Genomic DNA, 22,673 nt, shown 5'->3' with positions numbered 1-22,673 from the left:
TAGAATTGGATGAACTCCACTTGGCACACAACTGCACCTTTCACGCAGTAAAAGCCATGCATGAATTTGCAGCATCACGCAAACTACGTATTAGAGATAAAACAAAAATACTCTTTATGGTAATATGCTCAGATGATGTACACAGGCAACTACTTTTATCATTAAGTGTCATCCTCAAAGGGAAGCTAAACTTGAAGAGATTCCTTCTTCATGAAGCCAAAAAGAAAATAAATTGACATGACTTTATATACCTGTAAGAATTACAATAAAGAGAAATAGCAAGGATTTGCAATAAGCTAAAGCAGTATGTATTTCTAATGTTCCTGCAAAAAACAAAGCTTAAAGTTTGGAGTTCATTAACAGTTCCCTTGTTCAAACTAAAAGGCCCAATCCTCTCTCTGACACATCATAAATGTGAGACAGCACATCTGTTATAATGTTTAAGCTATGATGTGCCAGAAGATTATGACCGATTAGTGCAAATGGACAGAGGAAGAAAGTACTCTAGCTTTTGTGAACAAATAACACCTTTGTTACCTTTTGAGCATAAGTGAAATTCCATCTTTAAAAAAAAAAAGTAAGAAAGAAAAATAAAGAAGGGATATGGATATTCTAATATAGCAAACTAACTCACATGTTTGCAACAACCTCATAAAAGAGAATACAAACAAGCAAAGCAGACACTTTCTCTTCTTTCCTTAGCAGGTTCTATCAACTCTTATCACACTATTTATCTACTAAAACCCATTGTAAAATACAACATACACAAATGTTCTCAAGTTACTAAAAACTAAAACAAAGCTCAGTTAACAACGAAGTGTAGTAATTCATCCTAAATAATGTGGTTCAGGAACTACTATACCCAGGTCATTTTATCTGGAAGGAATGCAAAAAACCCTTAATTTTTATCTAGGAACCTGCCAAATTAATTACATCCTCGGAGGTTTTTTTACTGATTTTTTTCCTGGTTTTGCTTGATATAAAATGATTGCCTATAAAATGTAGAGTAATTGTCAGCACTTAGTATTATCTTACTCTAAGTACTATTTTTTTAATAAAAGGAAAAAAAAAGATTATTATTTTCACACACACAAATATTGGATTATTTCTGTTTGAACCCAAGAAATCACCAGGAAAAAAAAAAAAAAAGCACCTATTAAAACTTTGCATAGTGCTTCTCAAAATTTATTACATAAGTATACTGTCACATTTGAAATAAAGCAGAGACCAGACCCTTCCTCCTCACAGAAACAAAGAAGATGTATAGATTAGATGAAAATGACTCTTGAAAGAAAATAATTCTCAAGCAACTTCATCTCACAGTGATAACACCCAACTCTACTGTTTCTTCACTCACAGCATCTAATAAAATTGTCTTCATTTTTTTGTAGTCACAAACACGTACTCCTTCCAAAGTTAGAGAAAAATACAAAGTTTTCCTGATAAGAGTTGTGCAAAACTGAAATACTCCTCCTGCAGAAAATTTTCTCTTTCCAGTAACCTTTTTTTTCTGTATCAGTACGTCCGATATGCACAATGACAGAGAGGACTAAAGCGCTCCCCAGCTTTTTATAAGACTGCTAAAAACCTGTACTTCTACTCCCCACCCCTGCAAGATACGTGTCAGGTTACTGTTCAGACAACAAGGAGATCATCAGTCAGTGAGGAAAATAAGCACATATCCATTAATAAAAAATCAAACCAAAACAAAAAACCCAACCAAACAACCCAAACCCCCACAAAACCCCAAATCATTCCATGGAACATTTAATGTTCAGAGAGAATATCTTTTTGTTAGGAAAAATTAGAATAGTTTCATTGGAAAACTAGTTATTGCACAGGACAACTATCGCATATGCTGAACATTTTAAAATAATCAGCATTCTTTGGGATCTGGCTATGGCACTGAGGAAAATAAACAGCTAAAATTTGGGAAGTAACAGCCTTTCTTGTCCCTTCGTATTACTTAACCTGACTTTCCATTAATTCATCCACAGTGGTACTACAGCAAGTTTTTTACCTGCCTTGCTTGCTCAAATCTTTCTGCTCTCCTCCAGGTCTCAGCAAAATTCTTATTAGTCTTACACTACCATATGCTCTCTTTCTCACTGAACTCTATGCATGTTTCCCCACAAAAACTCTAATTATTAAATTTCTCTTAAAACAGGACTATTTTAGACAAAGTTATTCCAACATAAAATAATTTTAAAGCCATGTCCTCTTCCTCATTCCATTTACTAGAACACGCAAGGGGTATTAACAAGCACATAGAGATCAGCTCCTTGGAGAAATAATTTACATGGTATCATAAGAAAATATAGTATTTCTAAGGATAACTAGAAAGAACCTACCTGTTTCTCACTTTCCTGGAGACGGCAGTTTTCATCTACTGCATCTTGAATGGATGTCTTGAGTCGCTCTGTATTAACCTGATATACTTTTAGGGTGGACTTGGCCTAAGTGAAATAAAGAAGTGTGTTGTTTACACAGTATAGATGAAGACGTAAGTGGGGTCATGATAGTATTATTGGACTTACTCTTAGGTTTTCTAGCTGTGCTATATATGTATTCTCACATTTTCCCTACAATTTCAACATTTTTTGCTGATTGTAGTTTTGCAACACTATTTATCATTGTGGAGTAAGAAGGCAAAGAAAAGACAAGGTAACTGTACTACCCAATAAACGCCAATCACTACCTGAAATTCAAAGTTGCTAAATCAAGTCACACAAAAGTACCAAGCCTTACAAAGTCTTTTGGTTTACACAGCACATTATTTCTGCACCCTTAATAGAAAAAAAATTAAAACTGTAACTACATGGACAACAGAGAAATTGCAAAGATTTGAAAACAGAAACTATGAAGATTGGACAAACCTCATCAATTTGTGACTGGATAGATTTTGCTTCATTCTCTAAAGACTCCACTCTCTTCTGAACTTCAGCCACCTGAAAATTATTAGTTGTCATATAGCTTCTTCCAGAGATTTGACTGAAAAGGTCTAGGCAATTAATAAAGTTATTTTGATTTTCAAACTGAGAAGGTTCTGCTGCCAAATCAGCAAAAACAGCTTTTCTTAAGTATTCGCCTTTATAGGTGTAATTTTTCTAATATGCTACAGGGAATATAAGGGGAGACAAAACGGGCAATGTAGGTTTTGTTTCAAAAACCCAAAGAGAATAGTTTGTCTTCTCCATAGAATTTTTTGTGGGAATTTTTTTAAAATTAATAGTAACAAAGACAGGGTTCTGTTTATTCTTACCAAGTTATCATTTTCTGATTGCTTAGATTTTTCTTCTTCCAGTTCTTTTTCTAGATTCTCTATTTCTTGATTGAGTTCCAAGTTTGACTTGTTCAGTTTTTCATGCATTTCCTAAATCAAGTTGTTTTGACAGTTAACATAAAACATTTTACATTATTTACACATGAAGACAACAAGTATGTTTTAAATATGACAGCAAAGTACATTTAACAAATTTCACCACATCAAGGATAAATCTCGAAGTACTCTAAAGTCTCTTGCATGTTAACAAAACCTGTAACGATTAGCTTTATAGGATCTGAGGTGCAGAATGAAAAAAATCTATTTGCTTTTTTGTTACATAAATTTTATAGAGCCCATTAGGTATCTGATTCACTTTTTCAGACCTCTTTTACAAATATATTCTCAGTTTGCGGGATATGAACAATGTAGTGGTAATTTTTGTTTACAACCATGCTCCAGTAGCCAATAAAATATATTTAAATTAAATCAGATGTGAGAAAAAACCACTTCATGCACTACTCTCCTAGAAACAGGAACAATTTACTTTTTAAAAAATTAAATATTGTCTAATATGCCATTTGCTCTAGTATCAATCATTTTTAATGTAATTTTTACAAAAACTTCTCTTAATTTAAATGCCTGACTTCTACACCATTTTCAGTAACACAGGACTAAAATAACAATGCTCTCAATTAAAACAATTAAGGATTTTTGGGTTTTGGTTTGGGGTTTTTGTTGTTGCTTTAGTTTTTTGTTGTGTTTTTTCTTTAATATGGGCAGCATTTTCCTGAAATACTGCCTTAAATTGTAGAAATAACAATTTCCATTTATCTTTTACCTCAAAAAAGGATGTGTCTGTTGATTCTTTCACAATGTTATCATCCTTCAGAGACAATTCTAAATCTTCAAACTGAAAAGGAAATACTTCATGTTAGAATGAATGTAAAACATTGCTTAAATAATAGCATTAATTTATGATGCTCTGGTCTGAAACATAGCCACCACCTAAATATTCACAAATGCACCTTGCTGGAAATCAGGAAAGCCTTAGCCCTAGTAGGTTACCCCAGCGGCATAAAACAAAGACATTTTAAAGTTGCTTCCAGTGAAATACATTGTATTAAGAGTTAAAGACCGAACTTGCTAATACCTTAATTGCACTTAAAGGCACTGACAGTAAAAAGCATTTGAAGAATCACTTTAAAAGGTTTCAAACATCTTACTTTTAGGTCAGTTTAATACTTCAAATACTTGATAAATTGAGCCCATTTCTGTGACACATCTGAAAGCAATAAATGAGGATCGCTACCTCTTTTTTGCAAAGGCTGAGTTTTTCAAGAATTTTGCATTTGTCTTCAACTAGTTCAGCAATTTTATTGGCAAGCTGTTTTTCCCTTCCTAAAAAAGAAAGACCGTTAAGTGTTGCAACATCCAAATAATTAAAAGGAGAAAAAAAAGAAGAAAAAAAAAAAAGGAAGAAAAAAGTCACACTCCAAAGAAACAGTATGAAAAATAAGCTTACCTACATAAAGTCGACTTCTAACCTGAAATAAAAAGAATAAATAGTGAAAATGTCTGATCAATTACTCTTGCATAGTATCTGAAAACTAATCTTTTAAGCTATGGTTCCATGATCAGTTTAACCACAGAGCTTAAAAAAGGAATATAAATACAGGCTCCTGTTATAATTGGGCAATTGCCAATGGGAAAAAATGGGAAGTGCTAAATCAGCAGCTGCCACATGGGGTCTAGTGCCCTAGAATCAAAATCTAATAAACTGCAGGACAAAATCAGTCACAAATGGCCTGGACAAGAGATGCAGAACTTGGATGAACGCACAAAAACTTCACAACACAGCATTCCATTCAAGGCTGGGCCTGGATCATGTGCCTAACATAGAATGGGTCCCTCAGATTTTCCCTGTTTCCTCCTCATTTAAAGCCATGTGATGCCCAAGAAGTCCAAGTAATAGAAAATGGGCAAGAAAGTCATAAGCACACCTTACGCTGTCATCCCCCCAAAAAAACCCAAAACCAAACCCCATTACTTTTGAGTAAGTAACCACTAATTCTTCAAAGAGCAGTCAGTGCAGTTCTAAGTATGGATGACTGAAAAAGCTATCAATAACTTCTGTAATATCTAATGCCTTAGTGACATGTGCAGGAGGAAAACAATACTAGAGTTGCTGCTTGACTAACTTCAACTGACACACCTCTTTCATACCATCTAGAGGGATGCTGCTAGAAAACAGAAGGAATGACCCAAATTATAGATACATTAACTTATACAAATACAAATTCCCTTCTGGACAACCTGAATCACTGCTACAGAATAAGGTGGCATTTCTCCAGACCTAAGTTGATGTTAGAACCCTAAAAATGCAGTTACTCATATCTGAAAAACTAAACTGCTATGCAACCTATCTTCAAACATAAGCATCATTACACCTAGCACCAAAATCACACTCTATTTAAGAGCATGCAAAAACAGGGGAGAAATTTAGAATACTGAATTACATACACTGACCCCATTGTATTAGCAGGGAAAGAATGGTAGGCAGCTGTTATTACTCATATCCTCGCTTACTCACAATAGAAGATAACCCTTACCTCACAAATATAATCTGATTTGTGAGTTAAAACGTTTTAGTACTGCATTTCTCAAAGGCTTAGTGCTCACAAACAGCATACAGTAAAATTGGTTCAGTGTTCCAATAAACAGAACTGAGGTCACTGTCCAAAGAGTTTTAAAATACCTCCCTTGATGGGATCCATCTGGATTGCTTTTGTTTATCATTGCCTTGAAAGACCTGAGCTGGTCTGGCTATAGCCAGGGTAGTCACAGAGATATCAATAAACATAGCAATACGTACACCCTAGGGAAGACCTCTATCTATATACCATGAAAATAATTTAACGGATGACTTTGAAAGTCTGGTGTATAAATTAAAAAGGGAAGGAAAAAGGAAGCCTTACTACAGCGAGTTTCATTGCACTACCTCTAATGACAAGACTCACCCAGTACACATCCAAACACTTACTGTCTTGACAAAACAGACTACTTCTCAATTTCTCTTTTAGAGGCATTTTAAATTCAATCACAACAGATTTAAAACTCTGAAGCATTATATATCTTGAACAGAGTAACAATTTCAATTCAAACCATTCAATTCAAACCATTAATTCACTCTACATATCTGCATGTAATTTGAACACTTACTGATTGATAACTTCTATACAGGAACAAGAGAACTGTAAAGGCTCCAACTATGCCAGCACAAATCACTATTTCCCACGGGAAACCATACAGATCAGGACCAGGCCTCATATCTTCAGGCAGTGAAGCCGCAGCCTGAAAAATAAAGTAAAAAGCTTCAGCTAACAGAAAAGAGGTTAATGTTTTCAACAGAAATACACATTACATGTTGACTTAGTTTACTTCTAAGGCTTGTACATCTATTTTGTTTCCAAAACTCTAAGAAAATGGTTAACAGAAGCCTTTGATTTTTAAACTTTACATTTACCAAGTCAAGAAAAAAAATAAGAAAAAAGAGAAGTTCCAACAAGATATGATGATGACTAAATAAAGCTCTGAAAACTTCTCCTGACCCTACCACTTACAGTAAATTCTCCTTCAAGTTGTCTACGTATTTCACCATTAGAAGAATCAATACTAAGAAGTATTTTATGATTTACTGGTAGAAAATTTGTTTGGTAGAAAAACCTGCTCAACCAACTTCATGCTAAAATACCATACTGAACACAGTTAATGATTTAACACATTTTAAACACTTACATACATTCACATTTTATTTGTAAACACATACCGCTATTTTCTCAAAGATATAACCTGCTTAATGTAGCTCACATTTACTACGTGTGACCTGTGTTTAAGAACGTGTAACTGTGCAGTAAAGTCTTAATCTCGATTTCTTTAATCAAACGGCCAGACGACCCCCACCTCAAGCCAAGCGGGGTGTGCGTGTGTGAGAAAGCAGGGAGCGTCCGTTTCACTGATTTGGCTTTTTGAGACCTCTGCTATTCCCGAAGAAAGGGCCAGCTTCAACAGGACCCGCACGGCCCGGGCCCCGGCCCGGGCCCCCCCTCGGCCCCGCCGCTCTGGGCAGGCTCCCGGCCCCCCTCGGCCCCGCCGCTCTGGGCAGGCTGCCGGGCCCCCCCCGGCCCCGCCGCTCTGGGCAGGCTGCCGGGCCCCCCCGCACGCCGGTGAGGCACAGCCCGGCTCTGCGCCCCCCACGGCGCTCCTGCGCCGCAGCCGTGCGCGCCGGTGCGGGGCCGTTTCTCTCAGACCCGAGCCCCTCGCCACCCCCGGCAGCGCCGTTTCCCCCAACGCCGCGGCACAAGACCCCGGCCCTCGCGGGGGTCCGCCAGAGCCGACCCCAGGCGGAGGCGGGTCCCGCACTCACCCTGCGCACCCCCTCCAAGGCCAGCCCGCAGTAGCGCTGGGCGCTCTCCCGCAGGCCCAGCCACAAGCTGGCGGTAGCGACATCCAAAGCATCCCCGCGGCCGCCGGCGGCCATCTTACCGCGGGCGGCGGCGGCACGGGCCCACCGCCGCGCAGCCCCTTCCGGCTCGCCGCTTGACAACCGGCCTGTACCACTGCCGCGGGGGGGGGGAATAAGGAAAAACCACTGCTGCCGCGGGGCGGGGGGAACAGCGCGGGCACAGGTGGGAGCAGCCGGGGGAGCCTGGAGGGGGCGGCGGGCTGTACCACTGCGACATAAATGGGGGCGCAACACCAGCGCCGGGGGCACGGCGCGGGAGATGCCACTGCTAGCATAGGTGAGAGCGCAACGGCAGCAGCGGACCCCAGAGCGGGGGTGCCTCCGGTCGCGGTTCCGAGCGGCAGGTGCAGCTCAGGGGTGCTGTCTCCCCGCCCTCCCAGCAGCAGCTGCCCGGCGCAGGGGGCGACCGGCGGCTCTGGGCCGTGCCGTGCTGCGGGCCCAGGGGGCCGCAGGGCTCCGGGACCTCTCCCGGCAGACCCTGCCCTTTGCGTTACACCCGCAGGCGGGAAGGACCGGCGGCTCCCCTCAGCGCACACCCGCCGCCTTCCCCCCCGTCCTCCGGTACTGACGTGGCCCCGCTGGCCACGACCCTACTCCTGTGCCTCCTCAAAGTTACTCGCAGGGAAACTCACCTCCCCTTTGGCGTCTGCTGCCTCCATCTGTGCCCCTGCAGCAGCGGGCCTTTCCAAAAATAAACCTCTCTGGGCTAGGTTCCTCGGGAAGGGCCTGCCTCCAGCCGGGGCGACGCCGCCACCTCGCCGCCTGCCTTCCCAGGCGGGCGGCCGAGCGGGCACCGCGGGGCGGGGCAGGGCCGCAGCTGCACCCGCGGCCGCCGGCTCACCGGCGCGCTTCAGCAGAACTTCGACTGGATTCCTTCAGCCAAGGTTGTTTTTGTTGTTAAAATTTTTGTTAAAAACTGGTCGTACGGGGGCTGCTGATACACGAATGCAAGGGAGGATGCGAGAAACAGTAGCTGCAATGCCACACGGCAGTGGATTCTTTTTCATTTTGTTCGCTAGGCCTAATTCTATTTTTGTATTACATCTTAATTTTTTTTACATGTACTAAACTACACTTTTTTTTTCCCTTAATATATGCTAACTTAGTTTTCACAACGCAAGCTGAGTGACTTGCCTGTGGAACTGGTACCACCTAAGAGAGTGCAATAGGTAGAAGGTGGAAGTGGCTTTTTTAGCTGTATCAAACAATGCAAGAATGAGTTTGGCTATAGCAGTGAACTTTCAATGAGCATTGGAATCCAGTCTGCTGCATGAGAACAAAAAGCAAAGCGCTTCAGTTTTCTTCTAGGCTGCAATTTAGCCAGAATCTATGTAAGTACACTGGAAATCAGGAACAAATTTATGTGGCTCTTTACCTTCAATTACCCAATCTAAACAAAGTACCAAAATTAATTAAGTTTCCCATATGCCACTTTATCTGATACTACTTTTCTGTGTAGAGGGGACAGTGCAACACCATCTACCTTTTCTCACATTCCTCTGGCAGCATTGTTTCTTGTGTAGTTATGTCCAGTAAGGTCGACCTTCACTCTGTCCCTACATTTTGATATTTAAGACATCCTCATAGCAATCATAATCCCATTTTGTATTTTATATATTTGCTTAGAAAGGTATTCTTTTATGCAATTATGAGCTATGGCAATATTTGGGAATCAAGGCTTTGAAATTACTTTATAGAAACAGTGGAAGTATTCTGATTATTTTACTTATCCTAACACAAACTTTCTAAGTCCAAGCAAATTTGATCAGTCCTGTCATGGGAACTAGAAGGAGCTACAAGTTTCATTTAAAAACAACCAACCAACCCCTAAATCCTGATACTTTGACCACTGTGATGTTTCCTGGCTGTTCTGTAAAAAAAAAAAAAAAAAAAGCCACGCAAAGTTCTTCAGATTCTGCAGTGCAAACAACAGGGGCAGATGAACAGCAGCTAACCTGACATTTTTTTGTTCCATCTCATTTAGCATCAGATACCCCCAGAACCAAGGGGACTGCAGAGGGTTTATTTAAAAGGATCTTCTTTTCTTTCTTTCTGTTTTTTTAGGAGTTTCATTTAAGAACATAACGAGTAACTGGCTTAATTTTGCACTAATGTCAACAATATATCACATAAAAGATACTTACCTTTTTGATAATATTTGTCGCTGCTGAAAATACAGATTTGATTGATTCTCCGATCTCAAGAGCATTCAAGCACAGAAGTATCTGATATATCCAGCCTCCTGGTATGTTCATAAGGAAAAAAAAAAATTACTTTACAATTGTCAATATAATTCCAACTAATTTTTTTTAAAAATTGCAAATTTATTTTCCTTAAAATTAAGAAACTTAACACTTACCATTACTTGGAATGTAGTTCTGGATGGCATCTGAGAAAGGCTTTTTGACATCAAATGGAGAATCAACTGCTGAATTGTCCATTTGTTCTTCAGAATTTACTGGAGGAACTGCTATTGCTTTTGAATGTTGGTCACTGTTGCGTTCACTGTCTACAGCTGCATTCATTTCATGTTCCTTCTCTGGTGTTTCTTCTAGTAGCTTTCTTCTACTGCCTAGTCCTGCAAATAATTGTGAAGGGAAATCCTGCTTATTTTCAAAGGATTCAACTTACATACACTTTTATGAGACATTAACCTCTATAGATTTTTTTTTTTTTATTTTCCTCAACTTAAAGCTAAACACTAGAGTGCTACATCAGAGTAAAAATGTACTACAGATTTATGATTAAAGAAATAGTGGTTCAAATAATGGTCTCGGAAGAGAATTTGGAGGATAGAGCTTTAAGCAAAACTTGTGATGTAGTAAAGTAGTTAAAAATCAATGTTCAGGAAAAAATAGCTTGCTTTTGATAGTGAGCCTATGGATTTCCTGTTCAGGATTAGTAGGTCTCTTTCTTATATCCAAATACAAGTGGGAAAAGCTTTACAAAAAGAATAATTAAAAATGCCATGTAGGATTAAAGATTAACAGCTTCCCACAAGATAACAAAATTCACTGTGAAATACAAGAAACCACAGGCATGTTCATGCAGAAGTATGACTCAAGGCACCTAGCTGCCTCAGTTTCAGTGACTTGGAGAAGTTTCCTGAAGCAAATAAAATACTGCTTTCAAAAACCCCCACACCTTGCTTACCCATGTAGGGAAAAAAAAAATACCATTTACAAATTGATTAATTTTTAATTCTATGCTTCAAGCCACTGGTGGCCAAAGATACCCATCACAAATAGTCCAATAGTCAAAAGTCAGGAAGAGTAACTGGCGCTTAAACTCTTACCATTATATTAATTCAATCTGTATTATCAGATCCTCAAAATACCATAAATCGGTCATTAACTACTATGAGTTAGGCTCGCTACCTCTTGATTTTAAATCACCAGAAGGAGACAGTGTTGTATCTGTTGTATTTTTTCCCCTCAAACAAAGCCTGTTTTGTTCTTGATAAATCACTGTTAGTGAAGCATGAGTCCAGTACCTTTAGCTGCAGTTTGGGCTGCACGCTTAATTGTTATAGCAGACAAAAGCTCTGCCAGCTCTAGAAGAACATTCCTTTTTTCCATACATTTTTCCTGCCCAATGTCCAAATTGCACCCCTTTTGTGTAGACACAGTTAACTTGTTTCCTCTGCATAACATTGCCTTTACATGAGTAAGCTGTGATTTCATGAATCTTTTCAAATTGCTGGTGCAGCTGTATCAGTTTGCTTCCCTCACAGAGATGCTCTAAGGGTTGCTTAACATCTTGTTTTAACTTTAAATAAAATTGTTGGAATGTAATCAATGGGTTTTGTAAATATGCCTGGTTTTGCTTGGTTTTTGGGACACGAACTCAGTCTGTCCTACTATGATTTTGTCAGTTTCCTTGGTTTTGCTGGATTCCACAGCAGTATTATTTCAAAAATGCCAAGCTGTCCTTCCTCAGATTTATCTTGCATGATTTCTGGGTTAGCTCAGTTGGTCAGAGCATGGTGCTAATAATGCCAAGTTCACAGGTTCAATCCCTGCTTACTGCAGGGGGGGTTGGGCTCGATGATCTCTCAAGGTCCCTTCCAACCCAAAGCATTCTATGATTTCTAAATTGATTTAATCATTTGCTGCACCTTCTACAGATTTAGTAGTATCATTTTGTAGTTCAGATTCCTTTTCTCTTAACTCCATCTCATTCTTCTGCGCCATATTTAATTCTACTAGTCCAGTGTCTTCCCTGTTTTCATTTGGGTTTTTTTGACAAACTGTGTATCTTCAGAATCTTTTCTACAGGCTTAATTTTTAGTTTTACTAAATATATTTGCAAAGAACCCTGATGGTCTGGTAAAAATACTACTTGGAACCCTTTCTGTTAGAATATAATTTTTATTATTTATATTTCTGGATGTTGACTCTGATTTTCAGATTCTTTCTTTTTTTCTTTCCCTCTCCTATTTTGTTTTAGTAACAACAATTAAATTTTCAGTATTATCCATCCTTTCAGTTACAACAGTATCTTCTTTTTCAGCTTATACTTTATTATTCAGGTTTCTGAGCAATCCCAGGTTGCCGGCATTTAGTTAATATGGTTTTTTTAATAGCAGTCTGTCTTTCTAGTTTGAGGGTTTTAGGAGATGCTAACTGTAATGCTTTTTTAATTTTCTTTAAAATTGTCTTCTATTTTAGAGGGCTTCTAGGGTAAAAGTTCACATTCAGTCAGACTAATATTTTCATTACTGCATTCATTATTTTGCACAGCTAGTGAGGAAAACATTGCTTTCTTGGATTGTACCTTCATCTTTCTCAGACAGCTCCCCGCTAAGTCTCTGATTTACTTGCACTTTCATTGCTCTGTTATTATTTCCTTGTAATATTTCATCATTATTTTCAGTCTGAGGTGTTTCTTCACTAGAAAACACATTGTCTTGCAAACTCTGCGCTTGCTCTTCTTTGTCTGTTAAACTCTGAAACTTCAGTATGTCTGCAAAATGACTAAAGGAGAAGAAATGGCTCTGTTCTTTAGCTAGGTCAGGTGCTTCTTCTCTATTTTTTGTGTCTGAGGGATCACAATTCTGAGGTGGGATAGGACAAGAAGAAATCTGATCTGACACAATTGATTCATGTCCCTGTTGATTATCATATGTGTCCGTATTATAATAAATAAAGCTATTACAGATATTTCTATACCAACCTGACTGGCCATGTTTGCTGTCTGACTCCTGATTTCTCTTTTTAGCTTCAGTGTTTTTCAACAGTTGGCTTTCTGATAACAAGTCTTGTTCTGAACTGTAAAGTTCAATTGGCTTCTCTTTGTCACCTGTTAGTATATCAAAAGATGATTCTGTGCTATTTAAGGTGCTTTTGGTGTCATTCAGAGTACGTGCACTTGCTGATATTGCCCCAGGATTTGGCATGTTACTGTTTGAATCTGTTATTTCTTGTGCATAATTCTCTTCATCATCTTCATCTGTCACTGCTTTAACTGCCTCCTCTGATTCTTTGTCCATGTGTGATTCTTTCTGGTCTGAAGTGTGCACTTCATTCTTACTTGCTTCATCCTCTGTTTCTCTGCTTTGCTGGTCTTCCATAGCAATTGTATCTTTCTGAGCATGGCCAAAATTAAGAACAGTGCTTAAACCCAAATTAAACCAATTTGATTTGGATTCTTGACTTTCACTCTTCTCTTCTTCTGTCAATAACTCTGTGACTGCTGTTTTGTGTTCACTGTTGGAATCTCCAGGCACACCAGAAACATCATGGATTTGTGGACCATTTTTTTCTGATGCTAAACCAACATCCACATTTTCTTCACCAAAATACAGAAAGTCCGTCAGTCCCCCTTGAAACCAAACAGATGCTGGGGGTTCTTGTTCCTCCTTATCATTTGGCTCCTGTAAGTCATTTTCAGCAGTTACTACTATTTTTCTGCCTCGGTATGTATTTTCTTCTAAAGATTCAGTAATGGCTTTTAAGGGCTCTTCATCGTTTTTACTTTCTGTGGTGAACCATCCTGCAATCCAGCTAGACTGAGATGGAATGGATTCTAGCGGGAGACTGTTTTGCATTTGTGGCTCTTCAGTATCATCTTTTCTGTTCTCATTTTTTCTAACCAACTTTTTGCTTGCAGACTCCTCCTGAGTGTGAGATTCCTTGGAACCAATTTCAGAAACTGATTCAACTCTTTCTTCCTTTTGCATGGAGTCTCTTGAATCTTTTAAGAGTTCTATTTCATGCAGCTTTGATTCTGCATCAGATGATGAATATTCACTTTCTTTGTTGTGATCATGTAATGCGCTATCTTCATTTTCAAAAGTGTACTTATCTCCATGAAGACAAAGGAAATCAGTTTCCTAAAAGAACAGTATTAACTTTTAAAATGTTTTCATGTGTAATTTTCTACAACACTGTGTAGTACAGCAACATATCTTTATTCTCTTCCTTTCTGTGTAGTTATACGTGTGTATAACTTTACACAAAGGACTGTAAATAATTATATTAATCCTAATGGTTCTATATAATTTATTAGATAAAAATTATTTTAGAGGACAATAAACATGCAAATGGAGCAATAATGAAAAAAAAATGTTTTGAATTATCCGAGATAAAATATGCATCGACACTTGAATTTCTGACTGGGTATTAGATTTTCAGTTGCTGTCAACTACATTGGAAAATCTGGTGATGTTGGTTTACCTTAGTCAGCACTTCAACTTCTTCTGCAATAAAAACTTCCTCAACCTTCACAGCATCTTTTGGGAAATACCCAAAATCCTTTCCTTTCTGTAAAAAATATAAAAGGAATGAGAGCATTTAAACTTTAGTGGTAAGTATGTTAGGTGCTTGCATATATGCTAGAAAAGTATGAATAAACAAATAATAAGTTTATAGGACTGTCCCCTACCCCCTTCATTTTGTTTGGTAAAAAGATTTATTTTTCCTTCACAAAAGTGTTCTATTTGCCATTTCAGAAAGCAAGGGGAAGTATATTACTCCATACTGTTATTTTCTGTATTATTTTTATGAATGTGTGTTTGTGCAGAACCAAATCAGTAGCCTTAACACTGCTTCAACTTCAAGAGAGTGTTGTGTGCACAGATAGCCTCAGCCAGCTCCTACTAAAATCAGCTGCAAATTTCCCATTGACTCCAGTGGGAGAAAAATTGTGCCTTAATAACTAATGACCCATAGTAAGTTACAAGAAAAGTAGGATATGAAATTCAGGTACAAAGCCAGCTGCAGCTGAAGAGAAAATGGCAATGAAGATGGCAACACTACAATGAAAATGGGTTGATGATAATGCCCAAAAGAATCAAGTAAGGGTCAGTCTGACTAAGAAATGAACCACTAGCTTTACATTAAACCATTGCATATAGCCTTTAATGGAGGAATACATGTTGGAAAGCAAGGAAGGGTGCAGTACTTGCAAAGATATTCTCGGATGAAAAAAAGGAAGACATAATTTCACTGTTAAACAATAAATGTGACAGATCATTTACAAAAAAAAAAATTACCAATTATCTTCTTGTTTTGAAGCACCCACTTACATAGTTATACTAGCAGTTGGATTTGGATCAACGCATCTGTTCCTTCTTATCTACAACATAACTACATGGCTGTTCTAACTACATTGTCAATTGTTCCAAATCATTAAATATGCGTGATAACTTCCCTGGGAACTTTGCTTGAGCACTGAACTGTGAAGCTGGGTCCCAATAGTGGATCACTGATTAAGCAACTGTAAAACCTTCTTACCCACAGACCTGTGGGTAGGTACCTGACCTGATAGACCTGAATGTTTTTAAGGGAACCAGATGAAATCATTAGAGCCAAATGATTAGATGAAGGAGACGGAAGACTTGGATTCCGATCTTGACTTTGTTTCTCCATGAGTGATCTTTGCCAAGATTTGATCTTCCCTTTCTATAAAGATAATAACAATGACCCATCTCCCAAATACTATATTGATCCATGACTGGTTAACATTAATGAGATGGAAGATCCCTAGAAGCAAGAAGACTGCAGTTGTTATGCTATTATTATACTATCTAAATTATTTATGGGGAAAGTCTTTCAGATTGAAGTACTTACACTTCCTGTCCACAAGTTTTCATTTTTCCTTGAAAGTTTGGAGTATACCATTATCTCTTCCCCTGTTTTGAAGTTAAGATACCGGCAGTCAGGCCCTAAGTAGTCTGCAGTGGCTTGAACTCTGCTCATTGCTGCTGGAATAGTATGTAGAAACAAAGAAACAAATAAGCATAGCAGCCGTTTTGTCTGAAGTCAGATAGGTTACTGAAGAAGTCTGATATATTTAAACACATTAAAATGTTTCTTAATACATCAATATGTGCTTTGTTATGATACTAATCAATTTATATCATCAAGTGGAAAGCAACTAATGCAGGAAGCAGCCCTATCCTGTTTTTTTTTTTCCATATTTACTACAGACATCAAGGAGAAAAGCTCTTATCCTATATGGGCATTTTCCAGTCCTTATTCAGCCAAGCTTTCAGTGCTGAAATGTTTGTGGAGAATTAGCAAGTTCAACTACTAAAGCCAGATCTAAACAGCTAAAAAGTATTTCCCAGGCATATTTATAATTGTATACTTTAGAAATTCTAAGTTAAATCTAGTAATTATTTCAGGGATTTTGTCCTCTATTTTGAATACATTTATCTTACGAAGAAAATAGGTTGGTAAGTTTAAGTAACAGAAACCTTAAACACATTATCAAAAACAAAGTTTCCAATTCAACTTGAATGACTTCAAATTCTCTTTGTCTCCACCCCCGTCTCCCCACATAAACCATTACTGATGTGTTCTGGTCAGTTTGGAGCCCATTCCACATGCTGTTCCATAAAGACAGACATCTCTGAGCATCCAGAATCCACTGAAGTCAGTATGGCTCCGCAGGAAAATAGCGAGCCATCATCATAGGAAATCTAAGTTCTCTTCCACTTCAGGACAAGCTATCCACATTGAAAGTGCAACAATTAAGGCTGCCAAACCAATGGGGACAGCTTAAAACCAGCTTCAACTACATATGATCATGACAGGTTTCACAATGGCAATTAATGGATAATAAATGGGGCGTTATTTATCGCTGCCCACTTGTGATTCAGTGGCTCTGCCTCCTGCAGAGCTATTTACTCCCCAGGAACTCCGTAACTAGTTAACTGCTCTTACTTCATGTTAAAGAAGAAAAAAATAAGTAAAGAGGATATGTTAACTGTGTCTTTTGTAAGAAGGATTACAAAAAAGCCAAACAGTTTTGCTTATGGTAGAAAAAATAGTTTTGCAGAATGGGCTGTGAATGTACTATAAACACAAGATACATAGTCTTCTTTCTCAGCTTATAGCCTACCGGTTCATTTTTTTTAAAATTTATTTTGTACCTGTAAAGAATGAGTTAAAAATACTTTAAAGCTGCTTTATACTGCCCGTTCTGAGGAAACCTGAGAAAAACTAGCCATTCAAAAGTATTTTTACTGAACTTTGATCTTTATATACTTAAACACAACGCAATCCAGCAAGTATTTTTTTCTCTTTTTGTTTGAAAAGTTTGTAATAGCTACACGTACACCATAGACTCCTTTTGAAAAAAAAAAACCCACAACACTTTACTTACTCTCACATTCCTGATCACCGCACTTCTTCCATTCTGAAAGTACCTTTGTACTCCGCAGACTTGTTGAAAATGAAATTACTAACAGCAAAATTCTCTGATCCAAGATCCTTGACATTTTAGATTAAATCTAGAATGCACTGAAACTGTGGAAACTGCATCGATGCGTGGTTAGCAAGAATATTCTGCATTATTTTTCTTAGCCTAACAAAACATTGCAAATAAACTTATTCCTATTTTTCTTCTCATCTGCTTAAACAGAAGTACACTATGCTAACCTGCTAACAATCTGCAAAGTCAGGTGTCCTGATTACACACACATGTTTAATAATTAACTATGTTCTGATAGCTAGACTGATGTTTTGAATACAAAGAAACTAGTTCTGGTCACATCAAAATTTAGGCTTTATCAGGTTCTTTTGTAATGAGTTTGTGGAAGATTGTGTTAGGGGAAATTCAAAGAGTTGTATTAGGATTTTTTCTGGATTATGAATGCATTTTTAATATACATCTTCCATCTGATTTTAAGATGGACTATCAATTTTATGCTTACATAGATTTGCATGATTGCTAATATAGCTACAAATTTGTAGCTTTTTTTATTTAATAGACTATATTTTGTGTGCACTGATGTGTTTTAGCTTATTTATAGGTGGTCACTGGGAACTCAGAACAAATTTTTTCCACATACTCTTTTGGAGTTTTCTCATACATGAGATGCTAAGTACAATCCTTTAGCATGGGGAATACTTACTCAACTCCAAAGTCTTTTAAAGGTGCTTGGCAGTTTTCAGGCTCTTAAGACAACTAGAAAATCCATATGCTATCTCTACATCATATATCACAGAGCAATATAACAAAGCTAAGCAGATGATAGGTCCTGCTTTTTAAGGAATACCCTCTGTTTCTTAGCAACCTATTACCCAATATGGAGTTACAAATAATGTTTTCTCAAATACAGATTACGCTTTGAAGTAGTAATTATGCAGGGAGTTGTACACTGCTTATATAGGTATGAAGTTGTGCTATAAATAAAATCCGGCAGAGGGGTTTGTGTTAGAAGTAAGCTTTGCTTCAAAGGCTTCACATCGTTGTCCTGCGCTTCCTTGGTGACCTAAACACAGTGTGTCTAATTTACCTACAAAAGGGGCTTCACCTTGCCTTTCCCACTCTCCTGCATGAGGTAGCCTCTCCTCTCCCTTCTTGATAGCGCCCCAAGAATCTGCATTCCTTCCCAACCTGCTCATATTTGCAGTCACATGCTTCCTAGTAGGCCTGCCCCTCCTTTAGTCCTGAGCGTGACTCATGCAGAATTCACCCTGCTTTCTCTTTCCATGAACCTAAGCTGTATCCTACTTGCAGCACAGCTCCCCCTCCCTCCTGCTCCACAACTCAAACCTGCCAGACACTGGTGCTCAGCCTCATCTACTGAGCCAGCAAACAGACCAGCTGCTGGAGGCTGGGAGAGGGGGCACAGAGCGAGCCAGGGTCACGTTAACCAGCAATGGCCTGCAAACACAAAAATCACGGTAGATGACATGTCCTCCACTTGCAATCTAACACTTTGGCCCCTTCCTTTGCCACATGACCTGGTAGTCAGACAGGCCTATCCTATGACCTAGTACACCATCTGCCTCTGCTGTTAGGTAATCCACCGGAGAGCTGTCTCCAGGGAAAATACGCTACAGATCAGCCCCCCGACTCGCTCCTGACAGCTTTGATGCAACCCCATCCCCAGCATCGACATTCTCTCCCCTTCACTCCCCTGGATCTTGTGTTGCTTAGAGGGTCAGTGATTTGGGACCTTCCCTGCGGTCCTCCACGTTTATCTGTAGGCAGTGAAAGGGAAGAAATGGAATACCAAGCAGCTGAAACATGACAAATGCAAAGAAACCTGGTGAGCAGAAAAGTAGGATGGGCATTTTTTTTTCTCCCCCCCCCCCCCCCCCATTCCTGAGTCTCTACAGATTAGGACAGATTGGTGAGAAATTTATACCGGGAGGACTCTATAGAATCATAGAATCATAGAATCATTTAGGTTGGAAAAGACCTTTAAGATCATCCAGTCCAACCATTAACCTAACATTACCAAGTCCACACTAAACCAATCAAGGGTAGACTAGACTAAACCATGCCCCAAAGTGCTACATCTACCCGTTTTTTGAATGCTTCCAGGGATGGTGACTCCACCACCTCTCTGGGCAGCCTGTTCCAATGCTTGACTACCCTTTCTGTGAAGAATTTTCTCCTAATATCCAATCTAAATCTCCCCTGGCGCAGCTTGAGCCCATTTCCTCTTGTCATAGAATCATAGAATCAGAGAATCATAGAATCATCTAGGTTGGAAAAGACCTTTAAGATCATCCAGTCCAACCATTAACCTACACTACCAAGCCCACTCTAGACTAATCAAGGGTAGACCAGACTAAACCATATCCCGAAGTGCCACATCTACCCGTTTTTTAAATGCCTCCAGGGATGGTGACTCCACCACCTCTCTGGGCAGCCTGTTCCAATGCCTGACCACCCTTTCCGTAAAGAAATTCTTCCTAATCTCCAGTCTAAACCTCCCCTGGCGCAGCTTAAGCCCATTTCCTCTTGTCCTATCGCTAGCTACTTGGGAGAAGAGACCAACACCCACCTCACTACAACCTCCTTTCAGGTAGTTGTAGAGAGCGATAAGGTCTCCCCTCAGCCTCCTCTTTTCCAGGCTAAACAACCCCAGTTCCCTCAGCCGCTCCTCATAAGACTTGTTCTCCAGACCCTTCACCAGCTTCGTTGCCCGCCTCTGAACACGCTCCAGCACCTCAATGTCTTTCTTGTAGTGAGGGGCCCAAAACTGGACACAGTATTCCAGGTGCGGCCTCACCAGCGCCGAGTACAGGGGGACAATCACCTCCCTGCTCCTGCTGGCCACAGCATTCCTGATACAAGCCAGGATGCTGTTGGCCTTCTTGGCCACCTGGGCACACTGCTGGCTCAAGTTCAGCCGGCTATCTACTAACACCCCCAGATCCTTTTCGGCCAGGCAGCTTTCCAGCCACTCCTCCCCAAGCCTGTAGCGTTGCATGGGGTTGTTGTGACCGAAGTGCAGGACCCGGCACTTGGCCTTGTTGAACCTCATACAGTTGGCCACGGCCCATCGATCCAGCCTGTCCAGGTCCCTCTGCAGGGCCATCCTACCCTCGAGCAGATCGACACTCCCACCCAATTTGGTGTCGTCTGCAAACTTACTGAGGGTGCACTCGATCCCCTCATCCAGATCATTGATAAAGATATTGAACAAGACTGGCCCTAAAACAGAGCCCTGGGGAACACCGCTCGTGACCGGCCGCCAACTGGACTTAACACCATTTATCACTACTCTCTGGGCTCGGCCACCCAACCAGTTCTTTACCCAGCGAAGAGTATGCCTGTCTAAGCCGTGAGCTGCCAGCTTCCCGAGGAGGATATTATGCGAGACGGTGTCAAAAGCTTTGCTAAAGTCCAGGTAGATGACATCCACAGCCTTTCCATCATCTACCAGGCGGGTCACCAGGTCATAGAAGGAGATCAGGTTGGTCAAGCAGGACCTGCCTTTTGTGAACCCATGCTGGCTGGGCCTGATCCCCTGGTTGACCTGTACTTGCCTGTGGAGTTCGCTCAAGATGAACCTCTCCATAATCTTCCCCGGCACCGAGGTCAGGCTGACAGGCCTGTAGTTCCCCGGGTCCTCCTTCCGGCCCTTCTTATAGATGGGCGTCACATTGGCAAGCCTCCAGTCATCAGGGACCTCCCCTGTTAACCAGGACTGTTGATAGATGATGGAAAGTGGCTTGGCAAGCTCCTCTGCCAGCTCCCTCAGTACTCTCGGGTGGATCCCATCCGGCCCCATAGACTTGTGAGCGTCCAGGTGGCATAGCAGGTCATTAACTGCTTCCTCCTGGACTATGAGGGCTCCATTCTGGTCCCTATCCCTATCCTCTTGCTCAAGGGCCTGAGTACCCTGGGGATGACCGGTCTGGCTGTTGAACACAGAGGCAAAGAAGGCGTTAAGTACTTCAGCCTTTTCCTTGTCCTCGGTGACAATGTTCCCCCCCACATCCAGCAAAGAATGGAGATCCTCCTTGGCTCTCCTTTTATTGCTGATGTACTTATAAAAGCATTTTTTATTGTCTTTTACAGCACTGGCCAGATTGAGTTCTAGCTGGGCTTTTGCCTTTCTAATTTCCTCCCTGCAGGACCTAACAAGATCCCTGTACTCCTCCTGAGCTGCCCGCCCCTTCTGCCAAAGGCGGTAGACTCTCCTTTTTTCCCTGAGTCCCCGCAAAAGCTCCCTATTCAGCCAGGCCGGTCGATTTCCCCTCCGGTTGGTCTTACGACACACGGGGACAGCCCGCTCCTGCGCCCTTAAGACTTCCTTCTTGAAGAGGGCCCAGCCTTCCTGGACCCCTTTGCCCTTCAGGACCGCCTCCCAAGGGACTTTCCCAACCAGGGTCCTGAAGAGGGCAAAGTCTGCCCTCCGGAAGTCCATGTTTTGGTTTTGGTGCCCCTCCGCTTAGCATCACCCAAAATTGAGAACTTTATCATGTCGTGGTCGCTATATATATATAACACTATATATAGTGGTGTGCAAAATCAAAAAAAGGACATTTTTATCCCACCAAGATTAACAACTGGCCAGAAGAGTCTTTCATAATGTTGCACACCAACCATGGAACATGGGACAAAACCCAGTAACGGGCCTAGAAAGGTTAACAGTCCCTTTTTGACCCGGGTAACATGGAGCTGATTCACCTAAAACCATGTATTCTGACACCTAAAATTACGTACTTCAGCAAGTTTGTGTGGGAGAACAAACTATCAGACCCACACCTTGTGATCTGTACATTATTACTCTATTTGTCAAAATAGCTCTGAAAATGGCTCTGACTTCAGTTTCATATGGATACTCAAACTAATTCTCAAGTCTTTATATGGAGATAAAATGTTGCAGCTCATCTTAGCTACTCAGTTTAATCTACATCTGCAATTTTCAAGTTATTCTGGGCACTGCTCATTGTGTAGCTTAGGTCTCAATCATTCTTCTAGGTTTGAAGCTGTTAAAAGGCTGATGAGCACTGCTCTGATCTCTGTTCTGTGTTATTTGTTCCTCTAGTAACTTCAATAATAAATCATATTTATATCAAATATTCTTTTCTTCTGGGTGTAAATCCTATACTTGCAGATGCTATACAAGCATAATTTCTAATCACCTTTGAACTAAAGTCAAAGATAAAGATTCATAGTGTTTAACAT

General features: G+C 40.2%; 1 protein-coding gene across 1 annotated transcript in view; it reads right to left on the bottom strand.

Annotated features, from left to right (window-relative positions):
- Positions 1-17,514, bottom strand: part of MIA2 (MIA SH3 domain ER export factor 2) — a 36,564-nt gene extending 19,050 nt beyond the window's left edge. The window contains exons 1-13 of the mRNA XM_075711793.1: positions 17,400-17,514; positions 15,860-15,993; positions 14,465-14,551; positions 12,963-14,121; positions 10,147-10,365; positions 9,932-10,029; positions 6,485-6,616; positions 4,788-4,809; positions 4,575-4,663; positions 4,104-4,175; positions 3,263-3,373; positions 2,877-2,948; positions 2,352-2,456 (exon numbers count right to left, since the gene is read on the bottom strand). Of these exons, the coding sequence (XP_075567908.1) occupies positions 2,352-2,456; positions 2,877-2,948; positions 3,263-3,373; positions 4,104-4,175; positions 4,575-4,663; positions 4,788-4,809; positions 6,485-6,616; positions 9,932-10,029; positions 10,147-10,365; positions 12,963-14,121; positions 14,465-14,551; positions 15,860-15,993; positions 17,400-17,514 (2,415 nt within the window). The remainder of the gene's footprint in view (positions 1-2,351; positions 2,457-2,876; positions 2,949-3,262; positions 3,374-4,103; positions 4,176-4,574; positions 4,664-4,787; positions 4,810-6,484; positions 6,617-9,931; positions 10,030-10,146; positions 10,366-12,962; positions 14,122-14,464; positions 14,552-15,859; positions 15,994-17,399) is intronic.
- Between the last annotated feature and the right edge of the window lie 5,159 nt (positions 17,515-22,673).

Source organism: Pelecanus crispus, chromosome 6 (genome assembly GCF_030463565.1).
Source record: "Pelecanus crispus isolate bPelCri1 chromosome 6, bPelCri1.pri, whole genome shotgun sequence".
Lineage (NCBI taxonomy): Eukaryota > Metazoa > Chordata > Aves > Pelecaniformes > Pelecanidae > Pelecanus > Pelecanus crispus.
This window is presented reverse-complemented; position numbering and strand designations above follow the sequence as displayed.